The sequence below is a fragment of the Antechinus flavipes genome, chromosome 1 (genome assembly GCF_016432865.1).
Source record: "Antechinus flavipes isolate AdamAnt ecotype Samford, QLD, Australia chromosome 1, AdamAnt_v2, whole genome shotgun sequence".
In the NCBI taxonomy this organism is placed as follows: domain Eukaryota; kingdom Metazoa; phylum Chordata; class Mammalia; order Dasyuromorphia; family Dasyuridae; genus Antechinus; species Antechinus flavipes.
The window spans coordinates 530023695-530044256 of record NC_067398.1 but is presented as its reverse complement, the minus strand read 5'-3'; the positions used below and the strand labels follow the sequence as shown (position 1 = coordinate 530044256).

The 20562-nt window shown below is 33.5% G+C and overlaps 1 protein-coding gene across 2 annotated transcripts in view; it reads left to right on the top strand.

Annotated features, from left to right (window-relative positions):
• The window catches only part of ZNF516 (zinc finger protein 516), a 143921-nt gene extending 133979 nt beyond the window's left edge, over positions 1-9942 (top strand). For both annotated transcript variants that reach the window (XM_051970544.1, XM_051970543.1), the window contains exon 5: positions 6985-9942. In XM_051970544.1, the coding sequence (XP_051826504.1) occupies positions 6985-7044 (60 nt within the window). In that variant the 3' untranslated portion in view covers positions 7045-9942. The remainder of the gene's footprint in view (positions 1-6984) is intronic.
• Positions 9943-20562: the final 10620 nt, after the last annotated feature.

The window sequence follows — 20562 nt, the reverse complement described above, 5'->3', positions numbered from 1 at the left end:
TACATTCAGAGATTTTTTAAGAGCTAGAAAAGACTTGTAAAAGAATATGAAAAACCGAAGTCCAAAGTACATTCCCCAGTCTCACTTCATGTTTATAGGTGAATAGACAGGCCTATGGAAGTCTAATGACTTAAGCCATAGTCACATAAAGTTAAAGCCAGAACCCAGTCAGGACCTCTTTTTCAAAGTGCAGTTCTTTGACTTTAACTATTTTTAGGAAGTTCTATTGTATAGAAATATCCGTTGCTGAAATGCTGAGGCAATAGGACCTGCTATGATATTGCAGATTTTAATAAATGGACTTTTTGCCATTCTTAAAGCTTAGTGGGATAAAGACAATAGTTTGATGAGGATGAACTAAATGAACTAGATATAGAAATGTTTCAGTGAGCATCCAACTTGTGTAGAATTTACTTGCATTAGGTAATATTGACCTTTCTGACTAAATGGAACTCCTGTACCATGGAATAGTCATTGAAATGTTTCTATGAAATGTAGCAACTGCAAGGTCATGCCCTAATTGGAGAATTACACATTGAAATTACAATTGGAATCATTCCAAAGTATTCCTGCTTACACCAGTGATCCATTAAAATTCTCCAAAGATATGGCTCCATGATGAAATCAGTTGTTGGAGTGAAACACTAAGCAGTGTTATGAATAACTCAGTGCAGGTAATATATACTTTGGTAAATATAAAAAGTTTTTCCTCTCATATCTCTCCCCCCCCCAAAAAAAAAAAAAGTAATTCTTTTTATCTAAGCACCTTTGAATGCTTCTGTCTTCATGTTACCAGCCATGGGTAGAATTATGAGATTTAAAAAAAAAAAGAAAGAAAGAAAGAAATCTTGGAATTAAGATTTTATGTTAAAATTGTTTTTAAAATACTGAATATTTATGTTAGGGATTTCCTAGCAATCAATGATTCTTTCTTGAAAATCACAGAGACAAACTATACTTAAATTTTTGTCCTTGTCACTGTAAACTAATATCCTATTATTAGGTAGTTGTTACAAATGTTTTCCCTAACAAATTTACTGTGGTGCAGTACTATAGTCTTAGTTTCTGCTAGTCACCGACATAACAGATTTATATTATCTCTCAATTCAACAGGCCCCAGGGGGACAGAGGGAGCTGTGTAATTTTTCAGTCTAATGACAGTGGTTATCCAGATTTCAGATGTTGTAGCTCACATCCTGACTCTCAAAGCTCTGCCATCAAGAAGACATGGTTATTTTCCTTTCTTAGTCATAGCCATCCCCTCTGATGGTAGTCTTTACCTTTAATCACATATAGGCTAATTAGAGCTATTGTTGATTTAACATGAAAAGTCATGATTCCTTAGTACAGTTACATTTTATCCAGTATCCAGACCCAGTTTGGTGTAAATTTCTCTGGCTTTTCCCTTAAATATCTCCATGACCAGGGGTTTGTAATTTATTCTCCCCAGAGATAGTCAAAGTATAGCCATCATGAAAGGATAAACTAAATTTTAGAGTTATTATCTGATTTTTAGTATCATCAAAATTGAGAATTCCTTTTTTTTTCATGCATAGAAGTATATTTTGCAGTTTTTCTAGTTTTGTAGTTATTTATGTCTGGCTCATTTTTCTTGACATATTGTTCTTTTAATAATTTTCATTCTGTACTAATATTGATATTCAGACCAGACAAATTTCCAATGAAGTCTTAATGGCTAAAAAGCTTGGTATACACACAGACATACACATACACACAGAGACATGCATACATACACATGTACACACAAATGTATATATCAGCAATAGCATCATATACAATAAACATCTGTTTATATTTGTGCAGAAACTCATCTGCCATATTTAACTTCTTGAGTATCCTAATTCTTTGTTTATGCTCACAATAATCATTTCTTATTTATATTAGTCACAGTGCTTTATATAATCCTGTAAGATTTCCCAAGCATTTCCCTAAAATAATCTATTAAGTAGATAGTGCAAGTATTATTGTCCTCATTTATAGCTAAGGAATGTGAAATTCAAGGCTACAAAATTTTGGAGCTGGAATGAGCTTCTGTTCCTTTTGACTTTTTCTATCAAATATACTTCCTTCCTATGCACCTTACTTCATCTCCTAACATATGCTACTATGTACCAAATTACTTTGTTAAAGTAATATTTGTATTAATCAACAGGCATTATTAAGCGTTTACTATATTCTAGGTCATATGCTTAGAAGCACTGGAGATTCAAATTAAAAGCAACTGTATTCCATATTCATTGTAAATTATCTAAGTCCCTGGTCTTTCTGTACACATATATATGTGTGTATTCCAGATTTATCATGTGGTTGATAAATGTTTGTCAGTCATTAGCACATTAAGCCCTTTGTCTCATAGGGGCTCTTATGGAATTATATGTATATTTATACATATTTAATATACATATTTAAATACATATATGTATATATATATACATACATATATATTTAAAATCACAGATGAAAAGATAAAATACAGAATGGTTGCATTTATGAGTATATATTTATACATATTTGGAATATAATAGCTGAATAGTTTTTCTGAATGTTTTTGCCATTCTTGCTAAAGCTATCTGAGAGGAAATGGAGAAAAATGGAATTTATGTCTCCATTAGCATGCTAGATTTTGACAATATTTTTATGCACATATATTATTTGTTAGAGTCCCTTTACATATTTTAAAATTATGTATTGACATTATGGATACACTTGTTTGATTAAAGTGGAATAATCCTTTATTTATGAATATATATTTTAACCTTGTGGGTAACTGGGTAGTGCAGTGGGTAGAGTGCTGGGCTTACAGTTAGGAAAACTCATTTTTTTCTGAGGTCAAATCCTACCTCAGATACTTACTAGTTGTATGACCTTGGGCAAGTCACATAAACCTCCTTGCCTCAATTTACTCCTCTGTAAAATGAACTGGAGAAGGAAATAGCAACTGCTCCAGTATCTTTGCCAAGAAAACCCCAAATGGGATAATGAAAAATCTGAAGTGATTCAACAACAGTTCATTTTTGTAGATTTTTGAATTGGACATGAGTGAAATGACTACACCACCTTGATAATCACGATAGAAGAGACAACAAAAGGGTTTAAAAGTTTAAGATCAAAATGAAGAGTTTGCTCAAAACAGAATTCCTAATAGATTAACCTCATGTCGAAATTATGAAGAATTAAAATGCAGAAATTTTGAATTAGAAAGGACCTGGGATCATAGATTTAGAATTTGAAGGTATCTTAAATGTTATCTCATTGAAGTCTTTTCATTTTATGGATCAGGAAACTAATGGCCAGAGAAATTAAGGGACTTTGGTATTGTGATAAAATTGGGATTTGAATCCAGTTCCCCTATCCCTTGCTTTTTCTCTTCATTATTTTCTCACTTTATTAAAGTGCTTAAATTATGTAGCTGTTTTTTAAAGGTAAGGACCTAAAGAAGTTCTAGAGAGGATGTAGGTCACATTGCAAGCCAGTGGCATTAAAGGAAGTAAAACACATCCTCTGACTTAGTTTTAAAGTTCTTTTCACCTTTCACAGTGCCTTATTACCTCTTTTCTTGACACCTCACTTTTATGCATTTCTTTTAATCAGCAAAATATTTTTAAAGGGATATTGGCACTTATTGCCCTTCTTAGTGATTTCCATGAGTAGTGGTACTTTTATATCTTTCCAGGAAGTGTAAACTCCCTGAACATTTTAAAAATAAAATCTTTGGTGTTTGTTATAAATAATTGGGGAATATGTAGTGAAAATTGAATAGTTAGTTTTTTAAAGTTGTTTGAGTGATAGTATCTTGATAACTTTGGTCCCATTTGCATTTACATTTAGTTATTAGTTAAATCATTGAACAACAACAAAAAAGTTTTAACTTAAAAAAACCTGTTTTAAAAGAACAAGGAGTGAGATTTTGCTAACATGTAATGAAGTATTCTGATTTATTCTGATTTTTAACAAAAATCTATGATTAGTAATTCATTTCTCATTATTGTAAAAATGTTATCTTGTTTTTAAGTAGTTTTGCTGAGAACAAGAATTCCATTATTCAGAGTGATTGATAATGAACAAATAAATAAAAATTTAAATATTTTGTAGCTATGAGATAGATGGCATTTGATGAGTGCCATATATATTCTGCTTTATTTTTGGACTTTCTACATAAATTCAGCTCTTGTTCTATATTTTCCCTATTGATATAGCAGTAAACCTTTGCATGCATATTGACTATTTAAATTACATTACATTATGTGTGTGTGTGTGTGTGTGTGTGTGTGTGTGTGAGAGAGAGAGAGAGAGAGAGAGAGAAAGAGAAAGAGAGAGAGAGAAAATGAGAATGAGTCAGGGTTAGTGTCAAATGTCTGAGATTGGATTTGAACTCAGATCTTCATATCTCCAGGGATGATGCTCAATCTGTTATGCCACCTAGCTGCCCTAATTATATAATATTTTTAAAATGAAAGCATTGTCAAAAATTTACTTCACTATTACATGTCTGCCTAATAAAAGCCAATTGTTTTAGTTCAAGTGGAAGTTTTCGAACTATTAAGACTTTTCTGTGATTATTTTAAACAAAGGGAGATTCATATCTAGAGTGAGCTAGAATTTTTTATGTACATATCTATACACCCCTAAGTTACATACACATCTCCTAGCTTTATCAAAGAAATGAAGAAAAAATGCATCACATAAAGTACTAGGCGAATCAATATCAATTCCTGGAAATATTGACATAATTTAAAGAAGGCAATATTCCTTCCACTATGAGATCCATATACCTACAGTTGGGAAGACAAAATTTTTAGAGATAGATCTGATGTTTATTAAAAAAATGAAATAGCAGTTTTTCACAATTTATCTACTTCATCAAATATGTGATTTTTTTGGGGGGGGGTCTTGTTACATTTTCTCTCTGCCTTATTTCTCAACTGTAACTTTTTTTTTTTATTGTTTTAGGAAATATTGTTTAGGAAATTAGGAAATGATTAGGAAATCATGACCATGTTGAATAATAAAATGGTAGTTCTCATGAACTAGCTGTTTAAAATGTTTTTTTTTTAAAATAAGACAGGAATTGAAAATCCTATTTCACATTAAATTGTAATTAAGTTTCTGTAGATATTGCTATCAAGGATGAGTTGGGTTCTGCAGCTAGGTGACACAAGGGATAAAGTGCTAGACCTGGAGTTAAGAACACTCAGCCCCCCCCCCCCCCCCCGAGTTCAAATCCAGCCTCAGTTACTTACTAGATGTATAACTATTGGACAAGTCATTTAACCCTGTTTGCCTTAGTTTCCTCATTTGTAAAATAATCTGGAGAAGGAAATGACAAACCATTTTAGTATCTTTGCCAAGAAAATCCCAAATGGGGTCACCAAAAGTTTATACAATTGAAAAACAACTGAACAGCAACAATAAAATTGGATTCTAGGAATTTTGTAATTCTTATGAAAAGTTTCTTCTCTTTATATGAATCACCTCTTTATTTCTATCTCTTGTGTTCTTTGTAAAGTTTATGCCATTTTCTGTTTTTTTTGGTAGTGGGTAGCATATCTCCTTTTATTTTTCAGAACATTTAGGGAGAATATTTGCTCTGGATAAACTCCTCCAAATCAGAGATCTAATTTGACATTGGCAGTTACTACATAGATGAACTTACAGCAAAAGTGTTTCCCCATCTCCTTTTTATTTAGAAACTCAATGGAAATTTTCCTTGTTCCCTGGTGTATCCTTAGCTTGTTCAGAATAAGCCTTGTTAATGATGAATACCTCCTCTTGGAACTGCTGGGTTCTTCTCTCTAAGGCATGATGTAGTTGGGCAAAAATGTAAAACATCCTTCTCAGTTTATTGCAAGAAATTCAACGTCCAACTAAGGAAGTTTTATCCCATCCCTCATTCAGTTACTGTTTCCTACATTTCAAGATACCACATTATATGCTACCATATCCCCCCTGGCTCCCTCCCTCTAATTTTGTTGCAAATTTCTGTGACTTCTACCACACTTTGACTGGTAGATGTCATGAATCTGGGGCCAGCATTAATTAGAACTTTTCTAAATCTATTAGCAGAAAAGAGACACTTAATTCATTATGTCATCCAGAGCTGGATTTCTTTGCCTGATTTCTGGGACTGCTGTAGGCGCAGCTTGAAACTATTTAGAATTTTACATGGGCACTGTATTTTGTTGTTGTCATTGTTATGGTGTGTTCGTTTTAAATGGTCTGTTTCAGTTCATCAGAATTTTAGCTTAAGGTTAACACTTTTATGTAAGATTAACCATGCCATGTTGTTTTAGTCATCAGAATTCTAAACCTCATTGTTCAAACAGTGATGTTCCAAATGTCATTTTAACATTTTAAAGCATTCTCCAGGAGCTTCAGGCTCACATTTATTCACATTTTTATCTTGCAGTTCACTTGACTTTAGAATGTCCCTTCTATTTTTTCCAACATGGTAATTATTTATGGAAATTGGTAAAAACCTTCTCAGGTTTTGACAGACCTTTATGAGAGCTGTACTTTTCTTTTTGTTTTTATGGCCTTAAAGTCAACCTTTTTGGGAACTATCATTCAGTTGCAGATATTCTTTGTACTACAAAATTTTGCTATTAAGATTCATCATTTAATTCCCTCCCCCAGTCTTTTTTTTTTTTTTAATTTTTCTTCCTCAAAACATCCAGATACTGTTATTTTTCTATTCATATATATATGGAAGAGTTTATAGGAACTTGATTTTTTTTTTTGCCTTCCCATGGAAATGATTAAAATAATTGTAATATAGTTGGTTAAATTCATTTTGGGTCACGCTGATTTAAAATAAAAAGCAGCTTAAGTTGGGGGGAGGTGTTGCTTGCTTGACCATTTTGTTGCATGTAGATGATCTAGATTAAAGAAAAAATACAATATGAATTGAAAAATACAAAAAATTACAATTTTTTTTAATGTTTTCTTTTCTTTTTTCTCACCCAGGGGAGAGACCATTCTAATTCAGACATTGCCCATACAGTGCCTCTCAGAAAGGGAACCTAAACACACATAGCCAGTGTGTGCACCGAGAACCATTTAACCAGGAGTTAACAGTACCCTGACTGATGGTTACAGCAGCCTCCAAACAGTGACCTAGATTAGCCCTGCCTGGATGACTTCCCTACAGACCCTCAAATCCTTGGTGCCGCTGTGCTAAAGTGGAAACTCAAGGGAGATGCCTCAATATTCATAACCATTTAAAAATAAATGAAGATCTTACATACCTAATATATATATATAAATGTATGTATGTATATGTTATACATATACCTTGTGTACACATGCTAATCGGTTCCATGGTTCCATATTTCCTTTATAATTAACAGTGGGACTAGCAAGCGCTGTGACAACACAAGGTACCTACATCATTCAAGATGAGTTTGAGACACTGGAAAACCAAGCAGAACAAAACTGCGCATTTTGGAGAACGTCATGAAGTTAAGCACTGTAACAAGACTCTCCCTGATGCTCCTGAGGACTCCTATTTAACTGCATTGGAACAAATAGTGGTGGATTTGAGGGATGATGAAGTGTTAATACTTAACCACTCCTTGTTATAGTGGAAAAGCAAACTGAAAATAGTCCATAAAAGATCAGAAGGAAGTGGTATTTGGTGCTGTGAAAAACCATGCTTGATCGAACAGGGACTGATGGGGAGAAGACCATATTTCTCCAATGGTTCTATTTCATTAAAATCTGGGGGCCACTTGCATTTCCCATGTGATTGTTCTAGACTTTTCGTTCACCAAGAGTTCTACATGAATATGGAAATGGAAACACTTCTATGGATATGCTTATACTCTGCTTTGGACAAGAAAGCTAGTTGAACACTAAGAAAAGCAGGCTTCTGTATTTTACTCTCAGGACCTTTTTGTAACAGGGCTACATTTGGCAAACTGCTCACAAAAGAAGACTGCACGTTTTAACAGCCACTGAATGCTCCTAATGTGTACATGTTTTTAATAATAGCAGAAGAGTCTCTGAGCAAATGTAGGAAATCTAGATTGCTCTGTATGCTTCTGTCTTTTTGTTTTTTTTTTCCCCCCAGCAAGTCAGTTACTCCCTTTCTTCCTGGGCCTAGTGACATCCCCCCCTTTCAAAAAAAAGATGACTTACCTTTTTCATGGTGGCAGGTTAATAATGTTCTTTATAATATGTCATGTATTGTACTTGGTGGTCACTGGTAGTGTTAGGGGGGAAAATGCTTTATATACCTCTTCCTCAGTAACTCTTTCAAATGCAAGTTTTCGCGGTGGGGATTAAGGCACATAACAAAGGATCTTAAACCATGCAGTGTAAGCAATTAAAAAAATGTATTCCACAGATATAAATATTTTCTTTCCTTATTGCTGTGACACTATGTGTGATGGTAATATTTCTGAGAGTTTCAGATTTTTGCACATATGATTTTATGCATTATCAAAAGTTACTGCTGCCTTGAAAGAAAATGTTCTGTGAAATTTTTTGCAAAAGCTTTACTAGGTTTTTTTTAAATTGTGACATTTTGTAAAGGCAGGAAATGGATTAAAACTAGCATGCTAAATATATTTTTCAAAAAAAGCAATAATTTTACATGTACAGAAATTATCCTAACCTTTAATACTGGTGAGAGCAAGTTTACTTAATACAGTAATGGACTAGTGCAGTTTTTTTGTAGTAAATGGGCTTCTGATACAAAGATTTGTTTAAAAAAAAAAAAAAAAACAACAGCAACAAAAACCCTAAGGTGTGGTTTTTCTGTTCTAATGATTTGTTGAGTTTTTATAATTATTATAATTATAATTATTATTTTTATTAGACAAGGTTTGGTTCTGGATTCTACTTGTTATTGGTTTTGGATTACTTGACAGTTCATCTTACTTTGCAATGCTTGCAACAATGCAATGTAACTTGCTAGTGTATTTTTTTTTTTTTTTACTTATTTTCCCTCATATCCCTACACCAGATGTGTACCAGAATTCTCTGTAGTACTGGTATAATTAGGAATGTCTGTGCAAATACTTAGAAGTGACTGTAATTGACTGTTTTGTAAAATTATTTTGAGTGAAGTTGCATAGACACATTCCACTGTTCACCTGTTCTGTTGCTTTATGTTTGATCATCCTTTGGGGTTCACACTAGCGATAATTTTTGCCTTTCTGGGTCCTGTTTCCTTGACTTAAAGTAAATGGTGACAATTCAGGAATGCATCAAAGCTAGCTGCTTAGCCCTGTTTGCTTCTCTATGTTTTTAGCTATTAAAAAAATTATTCTGTACCCAAAGTGACACAAAAGTGTAGTGTACATTTGTGATTTTTCAAAAGTGATATGGAAAATCCTAATTAATATTTGGAAATTAAAGCTTCTGGGTGAATCTTCCTTTTTAGAGTGTCTGACAGAAAGAAGAGGAAAATGCTGTCACTTCCATTACCAGGGTACTAATCAACAAAGTTTACAATCAGAATTTAGTTACATAGAGAACAACAGTAGGGGGAAATCAGTTTAAATAATTATATGCTGTGTTTGGTGCAGAAATCAGATTTTCACTTAATTAAACAAATGTGTGGGGGTTGAGGAACCCTCCAAGAATGCCAACCTCAAAGACAGGCTGTTTTCAGGAATGAAACTCTGGTTTATACTTTTCCATTTAAAAAAAATTATCAATGTTGTTGTATCGCTTCATTAATTCATTTCTCTGAGTTTGACCATAGTATTTAAAATGATTTGTGTTCCATATTTATTTAGCAAATGATCAGCATTTTAAAAAACTGCAATTTTAGCATGATATACTTCTGTAAACCATCTTCTGACTGTTACAGACTTCCTACTACCTCTACCAGAATCTACCTTTCCTTGCTATTTAACAGGATTTTTTACAGTGTTGCAGCCTAATGTAACTTAGACAATAAAGGGTTTGATTATCTATGCTGCAGATTCTCTGTGTATCTGCCCTCCTCTATTTCTCACTCATTCTCCATTCTCTTTTTCTCTCTTTCTTTTCTCTCTCTTTAACTAACTTAAAGAACACTTGAAAAAAATTACCTTCCAAAGACCTTTCAGGATGTTCATACTTGATGCTATTTCTTAGCCTTTATAAATGAATATATAAGGTGAGTGAATGAAAGTCAGATAGATGCAAAGTATATTTTTTTTATAGATAATCTCCATTTTCATGTTTCTGTTTGCATTTCCTGGAAGTCTTTATGTCAAGAACAGATGAATAAGTTCCAGGATGGCCAAAACAGAAGACAAATTACTGAGCCAAATGCTTTGAAAATTATTTATTGGTGAAAGCAATCCACAAATAGGATGTCTCACTGTTTAAAAGCCTAGAAAACACTGATTTTCCAGGATATTGTGGCAGGAAATGAACAATTAAGATTACCCAAAAGTAACTATTGGGGGAAAAAAAAAAAAAAAACCTTTTAAATTTTATTGTCACAGAACTCATTTTCTGATTTGGCCAGTAGGCCATTCTTTAATAGTAATAAATTATACGTCCACTTTCCCTAATTTGTGTAGATATCTAAAGATTGAATAAAAATCATTTCTTTCCTGTATAACAAATACTATATAGTTTGCTAGAGATACAAATAAAAAAGCAAGATAACTCTTGCTTTCAAGAAGCTAACACTTGAACTGGGAGAAGACATCACAAACTGGATGTTTTAGCTATTAGTCAGGATTCAAAAGTCCAATGAACAAAAGTGTGTGTAAAAACAAAACAGACAGTGACGCGACCCCTTCCGTGTTATTTCCTTTAACAGTCTGTTTTCAATGCTGAACAATTTGACAATGCAAAGGACAGAAGTGCTCAGAACTTTTTTGGGGTCGGGGAGAAGGGGTGTTCATTGAAAATTATAGCTACTCAGGAGGTAAAGGCTACACATGTACCTTTAAGATATATTCTTTAAATGGATTTGTAGCCTTTGGCACTTAATAGCAAGTTCTTTTTTCTCTGGTGACTTTTCAGTATCTTGACTAAGTTCTAGTATATTAATGTAGTTTAGATAATGAGAGTATCCTCCTGGATCAAAGAAAGTGAACAAGATTCTCATTCTCCTGGGAGGACAATTTACCTCTTGAATATCTTGGTCAGAGTCTTCTTTTTTGTAACATTCTCCATAACAAAAACTGAAGTAGGGCAGTTGGGTTGTAGTAAGTGAAGATGGACTAAAGCAGGAGTACTTTCCCCCAGTTTCTCTTGCCACTGAGAGTGTGAGTTCTCTATGATGTTTTCAGATTACTGAGTTCTATGCCCAGAAGGGCACATTCACTGGTAAAAATCACAAGCTGGCTTTAAGTGGATGACCTTCCATTGAACAATGAACTTCCAGTTAAGTCACAGCTCTCATTTTAGTTTAACTGATGCTGGAGAACTCCATAGGAGGAAAAAAGATTAAAAGATTACTTTTCCAATGAAAAATGACCACTTTTTTTCTATTACCCTTGCTGAACAATCCTAGATCAGTAAAATACAGAATACTGTAAAATTTCTATGCAATTATTTTTGCACTACTTATAATTACAATTTCCATTGTTTTATTCTTCAATTTTTTAAGATATTGTGGAAAGAATTTGTTATTCAAATAGGTATGAGGCTAAGTCCTATCCAAATGTGAGATTCTCATTCTGATTCATATCAGAACATGTGACTAATATTAGTGAATTGCACTATTTTTTTCATTTCTGTTTTCACAGAACTAATGTATTTTACTGGTTGAGTTGTAAATATGATCAATATGTTTAGATAATACCTCCTACAATTTGAGGAAATGCAAATATCTTTTCTGTGTTATTAGAATTTTTAAAAAATCTTTCACTAGCCTCAGAAGTTGGTCCAAAGTCACTACCAGGGTCTCTTGAACTGTTTTTAAAAAAAGCTTACCTTGCTACCTTTGTATATTTAAATCATTGACTCTTCTTATGCAAGTCTTACTTCTAATAGCTTTAATTCAAATAGTCACAAGTTTTGTTAGGTAACTTCTAAACCAAGCTATACTGCAAAACAATGGGATAGCACGATTTTTTTTTAAACCTCTGGGAAACATCTGTATGCATACCTGAATTTACCTCTGTTGTGGCAGCTTAGAGCAGCTTTATTTTTGTAGTATACCTAGGTTCCCCAAATATATTGTTTGCACTTGTTGATCAGAGGATATAATTGGAATAAATCTTAACCATTCTTCAATTAGAATTTTCTAATTAGCCAGAATTTCAGCATAGCCGAAAATGAATAAAACATAGTGTAATGCCTTCATAAGTATTCTCAAATGAAAAGATTATATTTATCTCCTACTAAGTTTCTTTCCTTCCCCAAAAGAAAGAAAGTGGCCATCCCCCCAAAAAACCCAAAAAACAACCACTCACTTTCTCCGCAGCTGATATCTGACCAAAGAAACTTTTAAACTGTCAATTTGTTGGGATAGCTGACAGCCAATGACCTTGTTCTTAGGCCAACGTTCTGTTTTTCCCAGTTTCCACAGTGTCCACAACACTCTCCAAGTAAGCTTATTTCTTTTCTGGAAGAAAGTAGTTTTTCCAAGAGAGAACCAATATGTGTGCCTTTTCTAGGACATGCTATAATAAGAAATTGTTGGAATCTACTGGAAGAAGGTTGGGGGATTTGACAATTCATAACACATGGAAATTTGTAGCATAGTATATTGGGAGCAAGAAATGGGCCTTTTCTGAGCCTCAAAAAAAATATATCCAATATTTATATGAATTTGCCTATTTATGGTGCCTGAATCTCTTTTTCCTCAACTTATTGTGCATTGTGAAAGTGGGTTGTTAGTCCTCATGAAGGTGCTCTCAGATCCTCACTTTAGTGATGTCCCCTCTTACGTCCCCTCTTACTTTTAAAGGTAAGTTATTCTTCAAGGGCTTTGTAAAGTTTCTAAAGAAAATGTGAAGTGCTGATGTTATTTTTCTATGCAACAATCCCTTGGTCTTGTTGGGCTTCATTAGCCAGGCGATACAACGAAATGGCCAAGATTTTGGGGGAAAAAAATCCTGTAAATTCATCCTAGACTTCCCACTTCCTCTCCTTACATAGAATGAAAAGAGAAAAGATTCTTCTTTGTACCACTCTATTAAGATGGTTATGGGGGTTTCTATTTCTGATTGGTCTCTTGAAAGGGACTTGTTATTGAGTTTATTTCAATTCAACAGTGACAGATAAAACATTAATGATTTACTACATGACAAGCATAGCGCCAACTTCTGACAGAAATATAAGCAAGTAAGAAAACCCTTCAAGGAGTTTACATTCTAATAATAAAAGACAAAACATAAATGTATGAATTGGTACTGGAAAGGGGGAGTAGAAAGAAAAGAAAGAGGGTATTTTGTGACATAATGGGACTGAGAAATTACATGGAGTCCTAAAGTATGTATAGGGAGCCAGGCGTAGAATCCAAATTTCATTTGGGGGTAAAAATTGTCAGAATTCTGGACTATGGTGGGGAGTCTCAACTATATACATGCAATATCAACTAGTTATAAAGAATTATACTAGGCAGTTTGGTGAGTAAAAGGATGAATAAGACATGCCCACAGAAGGATAAGAGAAGTGCAGTTATAATAGGCAATAATATGTGATGGATGTATTTAAAGTGATATAAAGATCTGCTTTGGGAGCTCAGCAATGGGACATCACACATTCATTTGGGGGGAATCAAGAAAGACTTCTTAAAGGAAATAGCAATTGTTACATGTATATCCTAAAAGAGAGTTTTGACATGGATTAGGTGGGAATGCTAGGCAATTCATTTGAGTTTAAGAAACACTCACTAGAATACTGTATATAAGGCACTGCTAGATGTTGGAGGATATAAACAACATGAGCAAAAATACTGAAGCAGTAAAGTGTGGGGTGTTTTTTAGTGAAAAGTGTATAGTCCAGTGTATCTGCAGTTTAGAGTATATATTTAAGGCACTGTTGAGAGATAAAGCTGGAAAGATAAAATTGAGACCCTATTGTAAAAGGCCTTGGCATTCAAGCTGAAAAGTTTATATTTAATCCAATAGGCAAATTGGAGATGTAGGGTGTGATTTAGAGGGCATTGAAAGTTTCTGAACAGTGGATTGATATGATCTCAGATATCTTTTAGGATGATAATTCTGGCAATGTTAGCAGAATAGATGGGGGAATGAAATAGAGGCAGTGAGACTAGTTAGACCACTGAAATCATACATTCAGGAGGGTTTGAGCTAGACATGGGAATGGAAAGGAAGGAACGATTAAGGCGGTATATTTGAGGTGTGATATGTTGTATTTAGTGGTATTTCATTTGGGAAATGGAGAGAGAAGTTAAAGATAATGCAAGGTTTTCAAATCAGGGTAACCAAAATACTAGAAACAACATGAACAGAAATAGAAAAGCAGCTTTGTGGAAGAAAAATTGTTTTGTCTTTATTGAATGCAGATCTTGATCTGAGAATAGAAGTGAATTAAAGTGTCTAAATAAAAGTAGTAGTTGCAACTGGAGAAGATAAGGAGGAAGAGGCTTTATATTTGGGAGCAGAAGAGGACAAGAAAAGAAGATATTGAAGGAAATAGGAGATTGATAACTTCTTAATATACAGTATCATAAAAGCCAAGCAAGGAGAGTTAGTCAAGAAAGGGTAATCAATAGTATCAAGTGATAGAAAAGTCTATGGATAATTGAAACTGAAAGAAAATATTGTCATTGTGGTCATAAGAATTCAGTGAAAAAACACTTAACAACTAATATGTGCAAAACAATATTCCAGGTTCTAGTGACACAAAGATTTTTTTTTTTTTAATGGCAGCATTCCTTTCTTCAAGGAAGTTATAGTTTAGAGAAGATTCAGAAAAAAGTGGTGAGAATTGAAGCCAGACTATTTAGGAGGTCATGAGATCATAGACTTAGAATTAAAGGATTATCAAGGCTAATTCAATTCCCTCATTTTATAGATGAAGTAATAGGCCAAATGATTAGTTCAGATTCTGAGTAAGAGTCTGAGGCAGGAATCAAATCTAGGTTTTCTGATTTCAAATCATTTATTATTTTTTTATCCAAATCCATTAGTCTGAGGAAGTTTGGTGGTTAGCGAGAAGTGGCCATTTGAAATATGATGGAGTTAAGGAAAGGGTTTTTTGTTTTAATTAGAGGAATATATATGTAATATATGTATACAATACATATGTGTGTGTATGTGTATATATATATATATATATATATATATATATAGACAGAGGAAAAGGTGGCATTTAGCCCTTGAAGAAAAAATTCAAGAGGGAGGAAATAGTTGGTAGAACAAACACAGTAAGTGGTGGAAGCAAGTGACAAAGAAAAGGACAGGGAGATCTTGACAAGGAAGAAAGTTTCTATGAAAAATGAAGAAAAAGTGAGAATGAAGGTATAGATGCATTGACATCAATTAAATTCTAGTTTCTGACTCTAAGGAACATCCATTAGAGGTCTACGTGATACACTTAAAAATAAAAAAGCGAACAATAATTTTCAGATGAAACACAATAAATATAGTTGGAAATTAAAATAAAAGTAAAAGTAAAAGGTAGGAACCTATAATGAGTTATTAAAAATGAAGACCTTGAAATTCCCAAGCTTTGATTTTTGAAAGAAAATGGCCTGGTTTCAGCACCTCTGAGTCAGAAGGAATTTTAGAGGTTAACTAGAAGAATTGACCCCCAAATAGATTATAGAGGTGACTCTATAATATCCCTAAAAAGTGATAATCCCAACTCTATTTGATGATCTCTGCTAACAGGTATTTATTGCCTTCTTGAAGCAACAAACACATTTTCTCTTTGATACAACACTAAATATTAAAAACTTTTTTCTTATACCATTGGTAGTCTCCCTCTCTATAAGTTTAAGTCATTAACACTGAATTGGGCCACCAGGGCCAAAAAACGTTTCTGATTTTCCTTTCACATAATAACTTGTAGATATTTAAAGTCACCTATCATATTGTTACTGTCTTCTCATTTCCAGACCAAATATCCCCAGTTCATTCCACTGATTCCAGCATGGATTGATCTTGAGGGTCTTATCTTCTCTGATTGCCTTTGTTTAGACCAGGGGTTCTTGGGGTCTCAGAATTTAATGGGAAAAATACAATTTTATTTTTAAAAACTGAAATTTAGTATTTAAAAAAAACCATTTTTTTTTCTGAGAAGAGATGCACCCCGGACTGCCAAAAGGGTCCATAACACCAAAAGAGGTTAAGAATCTCTGCTCCAGATAGTCCCTCTAATTTGTTACTGGTCTTCCTAAAATGTGCTCAAAATAAACACATTCCAAATATGGCATGACATGATAGAACATGATTGAATTCTCACTTTCCTCAAACTGTACAGTTTGGCTCACAAGCCATCATCATCTGGGTATATCATGTCACTTGATTGGCTCAAATTGAATGGGTAGTCCATTAAAACTCCTATATAGTTTCAGATGACCTCTCTTTTGTATGCATTTCCCTTTTTTGTCAAAATGATTTTTAAAAATTCAAGAGCAGAAATTTTTACTTAGCTCTATTAAGTTTCATTTTATGAGATTAAGGGAAAATTTTTTGCCTACTGAAATTTTTTGTGTCCTGTTTCTGTTATACAGTGTGCAAGATCCCTTTCAGCTTCATGTCTTCTGCAAATCTGACAATCAAGACTCATGTCTTTAAGTCATTGATAAAATGTTGAACAGCATAGGGCCAAAGACATTTCTAGATATTTCAATATAAGTTTGTTTATGGGTCCACATTTAAAAGTAATCACTTTTTGCTTGCAATCATTCAATCACTAACAAATCCATGTGACTATTCTATAATTGAGCTTACATCTCTCTATATTGCCCATAAGCATAATATGAGGTACATGGTTAAATGATTTGTTGGAACCAAAGCACTCTATACCTTTAGCATTCCTTTCATCATCAATCATCAAATATAGGATCAGTGATTTCTTTGATTTGGGAGGTCTCTTCCCCATTAGACTGTAAGTTCCTCGAGGGCAGAAACTGTCTTTCTTACTTGCATCCTCAGTCCTTAGTACTCTCTCTGGAACATAGTATTGTTTATTGATTTGAATTGAATTGATGAGCATAACAATCTGCCTGAAATTTAGAGTTTCAAAAAATTTGCTATAGCTAAATGAGATTAAGTGACTTGCCTACTTAATGAGCACTTAGCTAGTAAATTGCCAAGTCTGGAATGAAGGCCTTTATGATCCCAAGTGCATCAGTTATCCACTATGCTACATTATCTCGACACTCTTGTGACTTTAACAACAACAAAAAAAGAAAAGAAAAAAATGAGGTTAGAGCTACATGACTTCTTAAGAAACCCATGCTATAGCTCAAGGATTATTGCTTCCCTCTAAATGTTCTTGTCATCCCTAATACATTCTAACATTTTCCCCAAAATCAAAGTCAAATTTACCCATCTATAACTTGCAGATTCCTTGCGTGCTCCTCTTTGAAAATCACATTAAGTTTTGCTTCCTGTGGTTGTTGGGGAGCTCTTCCATTAATAATAGCTTAATAACCCACATTTGCTTGCTCTTTTAGAACTTTAGACACTTATATATTCCTCAGCATGGTTATTTGAATTTACTGAGGGCAATTTGGTGCATTCTGACTATGACAGATTCTCCTGATCTTCAAATGTCTATTCAGTTTTTGTTCTGTCTTTCCTTTTATTTTATGATGTTTGGTCTATCATTTTGCTCTAGTCTTATCATTGTTCTTGCAGGAAGGAAAGGAACAAACAAAACCCTCAACAACCAAAAAACATTCTTTTTCTTATCATTTATCTTATCTGTTGAAGAAATGGCTATATCCATTTTTATTTTTGTCTTGCTCTTAATAAACTTTTCTTGTTGTCCTTTGCATTCATCACCCATTCACTTGGCTTTAATATTTTTACAATATCTTTCCATCATTGTAAACTTTCTTTTTTTCACTCCATTATCTATTTGTGTATTCATCTTCTATACTTATCTTTTATAATCCAAATTTGTTGGTGGAATCGTTTTATATTCAAATTGATCTATCGAGAGTTATCCTTTTCTTTTTCATCACAACTTTTTTTAAATTTTATCTTTAGAATTTCATTCTTGATAGTTTCTGTACATATTATTCCATACACACAGAATTATGGTGCATCAAAGCCTAATTATCTTTTCTCTGAATCTAAAATATCTGATTTATTAAGTATATATAGGTGATTCCCCCATTTATCATTCTTTTTCATTTAAATTTTTTTGACCAAATAAACAATTATATATGTATAATGTTTTACTAGCTTCTGTTGAATGGACTTCATCACTAGGCATATATTTTAAACTGTAAATCCCTTTATTAGACATGAGCTCCTTAATTAATATTTCAATTCAACTCTTCCTTTCTTTTTCTGAAACTTCAAACTGCAGCAGTTTTGTGCTCCTAAAGTCAATAATTGTCAGCAAGCATTTATCAAATATCTACTGTGTGCCAGATGCTGTTAGTTCTGAGAAAAGAAAGACACGTAAAATACCTGTCCTTAAGGGGTTCACATTCTGATAAGGGAAACAACATGCTAACAACTATGAACAAGATATAAACAAGTTCAATGATTTTATCATTCTGTGTTTTGTTGTTCAGTCATTCAATCATGTCTAACTTTGTGACTCCATGCACTATTTTTCTTTCTTTTTTTATTCAATAATATTTTATTTTTCTAACTACATGAAAAAATAATTTTCAAATTCATTTTTGTAAGATTTTGAGTCCATAGAGAATATTTTCATAGTCTTTTCTTGACAAAGATACCAGAATGACTTGCTGTTTGCTTCTTTATTGAGTCACCATTTTTGTCAGAGCTCTCCACTGTGATGTGTATATCTTGGGTAACCCTGTGTAGCAAAACTTAAGGTTTCATTGAGCTATGCAAGCTGCTTTGTAGTAACAAGGTAGTGATCCAGTAGGATTTGTAAATAGCAATCATTTTTGCTTTGGCCAGAAACTCTGAGTGTTTTCCCCTCCCAAATTCATTCATTCATTCATTCATTCATTTATTTAGATTTTTTTCTGGACTAGGTGAAAGATGAGATTCTTTGTCTTATTTTCTGCCTACCCTCAAACACTGAATGCTTGAGGCTTCACCTCACCAGCTGAGACTTGTTAAAGACCTTAGTTTTAAAAGGTTTCTCATTTCATCTCCCAGGGCCATCTCGCAGTCAACTGGATCTACATCTTGCCACTGGACCCAGATGGCTTTGGAGGAGAAAAGTGAGACAGGTGACCTTGCCCAGCTGTCCCTCACTTAAATCCAATTCACTTGCATGTCATGATTTCATCTCCCTGTCTCATGATCCTCTTAGAGAAGGAAGGACAAAACAATAATCTTTTTTTGGGGGGAGGGGTGCAAACAAGAGTTGAGGGACTTGCTTAAGGTCACACAGTGGTTAAGGCTGAATTTGAACTTATATTTTCCTGTCTCTATAACCAGAACTCTATCGACTTTACTATCTAACTTCCCCCAATTCTCTCATGACCAACTTCAATATTTGACTTAATTAGTTGCCTAAATATCACTCACCAATCTCTGTTTTTCATCTTCTGATTTTCATTGTATTTCTCTCATGGTGACACTCAATCTTTCTTGGTTCACATGAAGAACATAGCTATTATATAATTCTTTCCACCTTCCATGCTCCCCTGCATCACAGTCTTTCACTCTTGATTTCTTGATACAGGCTGGCATTTCCCTTTGCTTCTTTAAATTCTTTTTTCTTACTTATTTTCATGTAGATGTAACTGCCAATCTCTAAAGGAGCACTTCATTCTCCCTGATAGTTTGGAGAGAGATGTTGCTTTACCCCTTTCCTTTTCTCCTCTAGGAGGCCATATCAGTCCAAATTTTGTGCATATAGAGCTGTTCTTTATCACTTGTTGGAAATAAAATAGGATTCATTTTCTGCAGGTTAAAGAAAAAAATACTTTTTGCCTTCCTTCCATATGTGCTAGAAGTAAGATCTTCTTATTTACTTTGAAATTATTTTATGATGAGTTAGATAGGTTTTCTTCATTGAAAAAGATATATTAATTAGTGAGCAAATTTCTTTGTATGGTAGATCATTAAATTATCTATACTTTGTAGATGGGTTCTCTTAAGTTGCCTCATACACTTGAATTACTTCAACCATAGTTTATGTTGGCGTCAGATTCAAACTGTGACTCCAAGCCCGGTACTTTTCACCCCATGCTCAAACTATGTGAAATAGTTCCAGGATTCTGTATCAATAACATATACTTATGATAATTCTATTGAAAAAATAACTTTTAAAATATCTGTTTAGTAGTGAATATAGGGAAAACTAATTCAATTACAGTGATGACTCTTGTTTGTTTTTTAATGAAAAGTTTTCTAAATTAGAGGCAGCCTGGTATAGTAGATAGACACTGGGATCATGAATTAAGAAAGCCTGAATTCAATACCTACCACATTGGTTAAAAGTATCAGAGTTGAAAGTGACAAATGTTGGAAGGTATATGCTGAAATCGGTATACTAATTCAT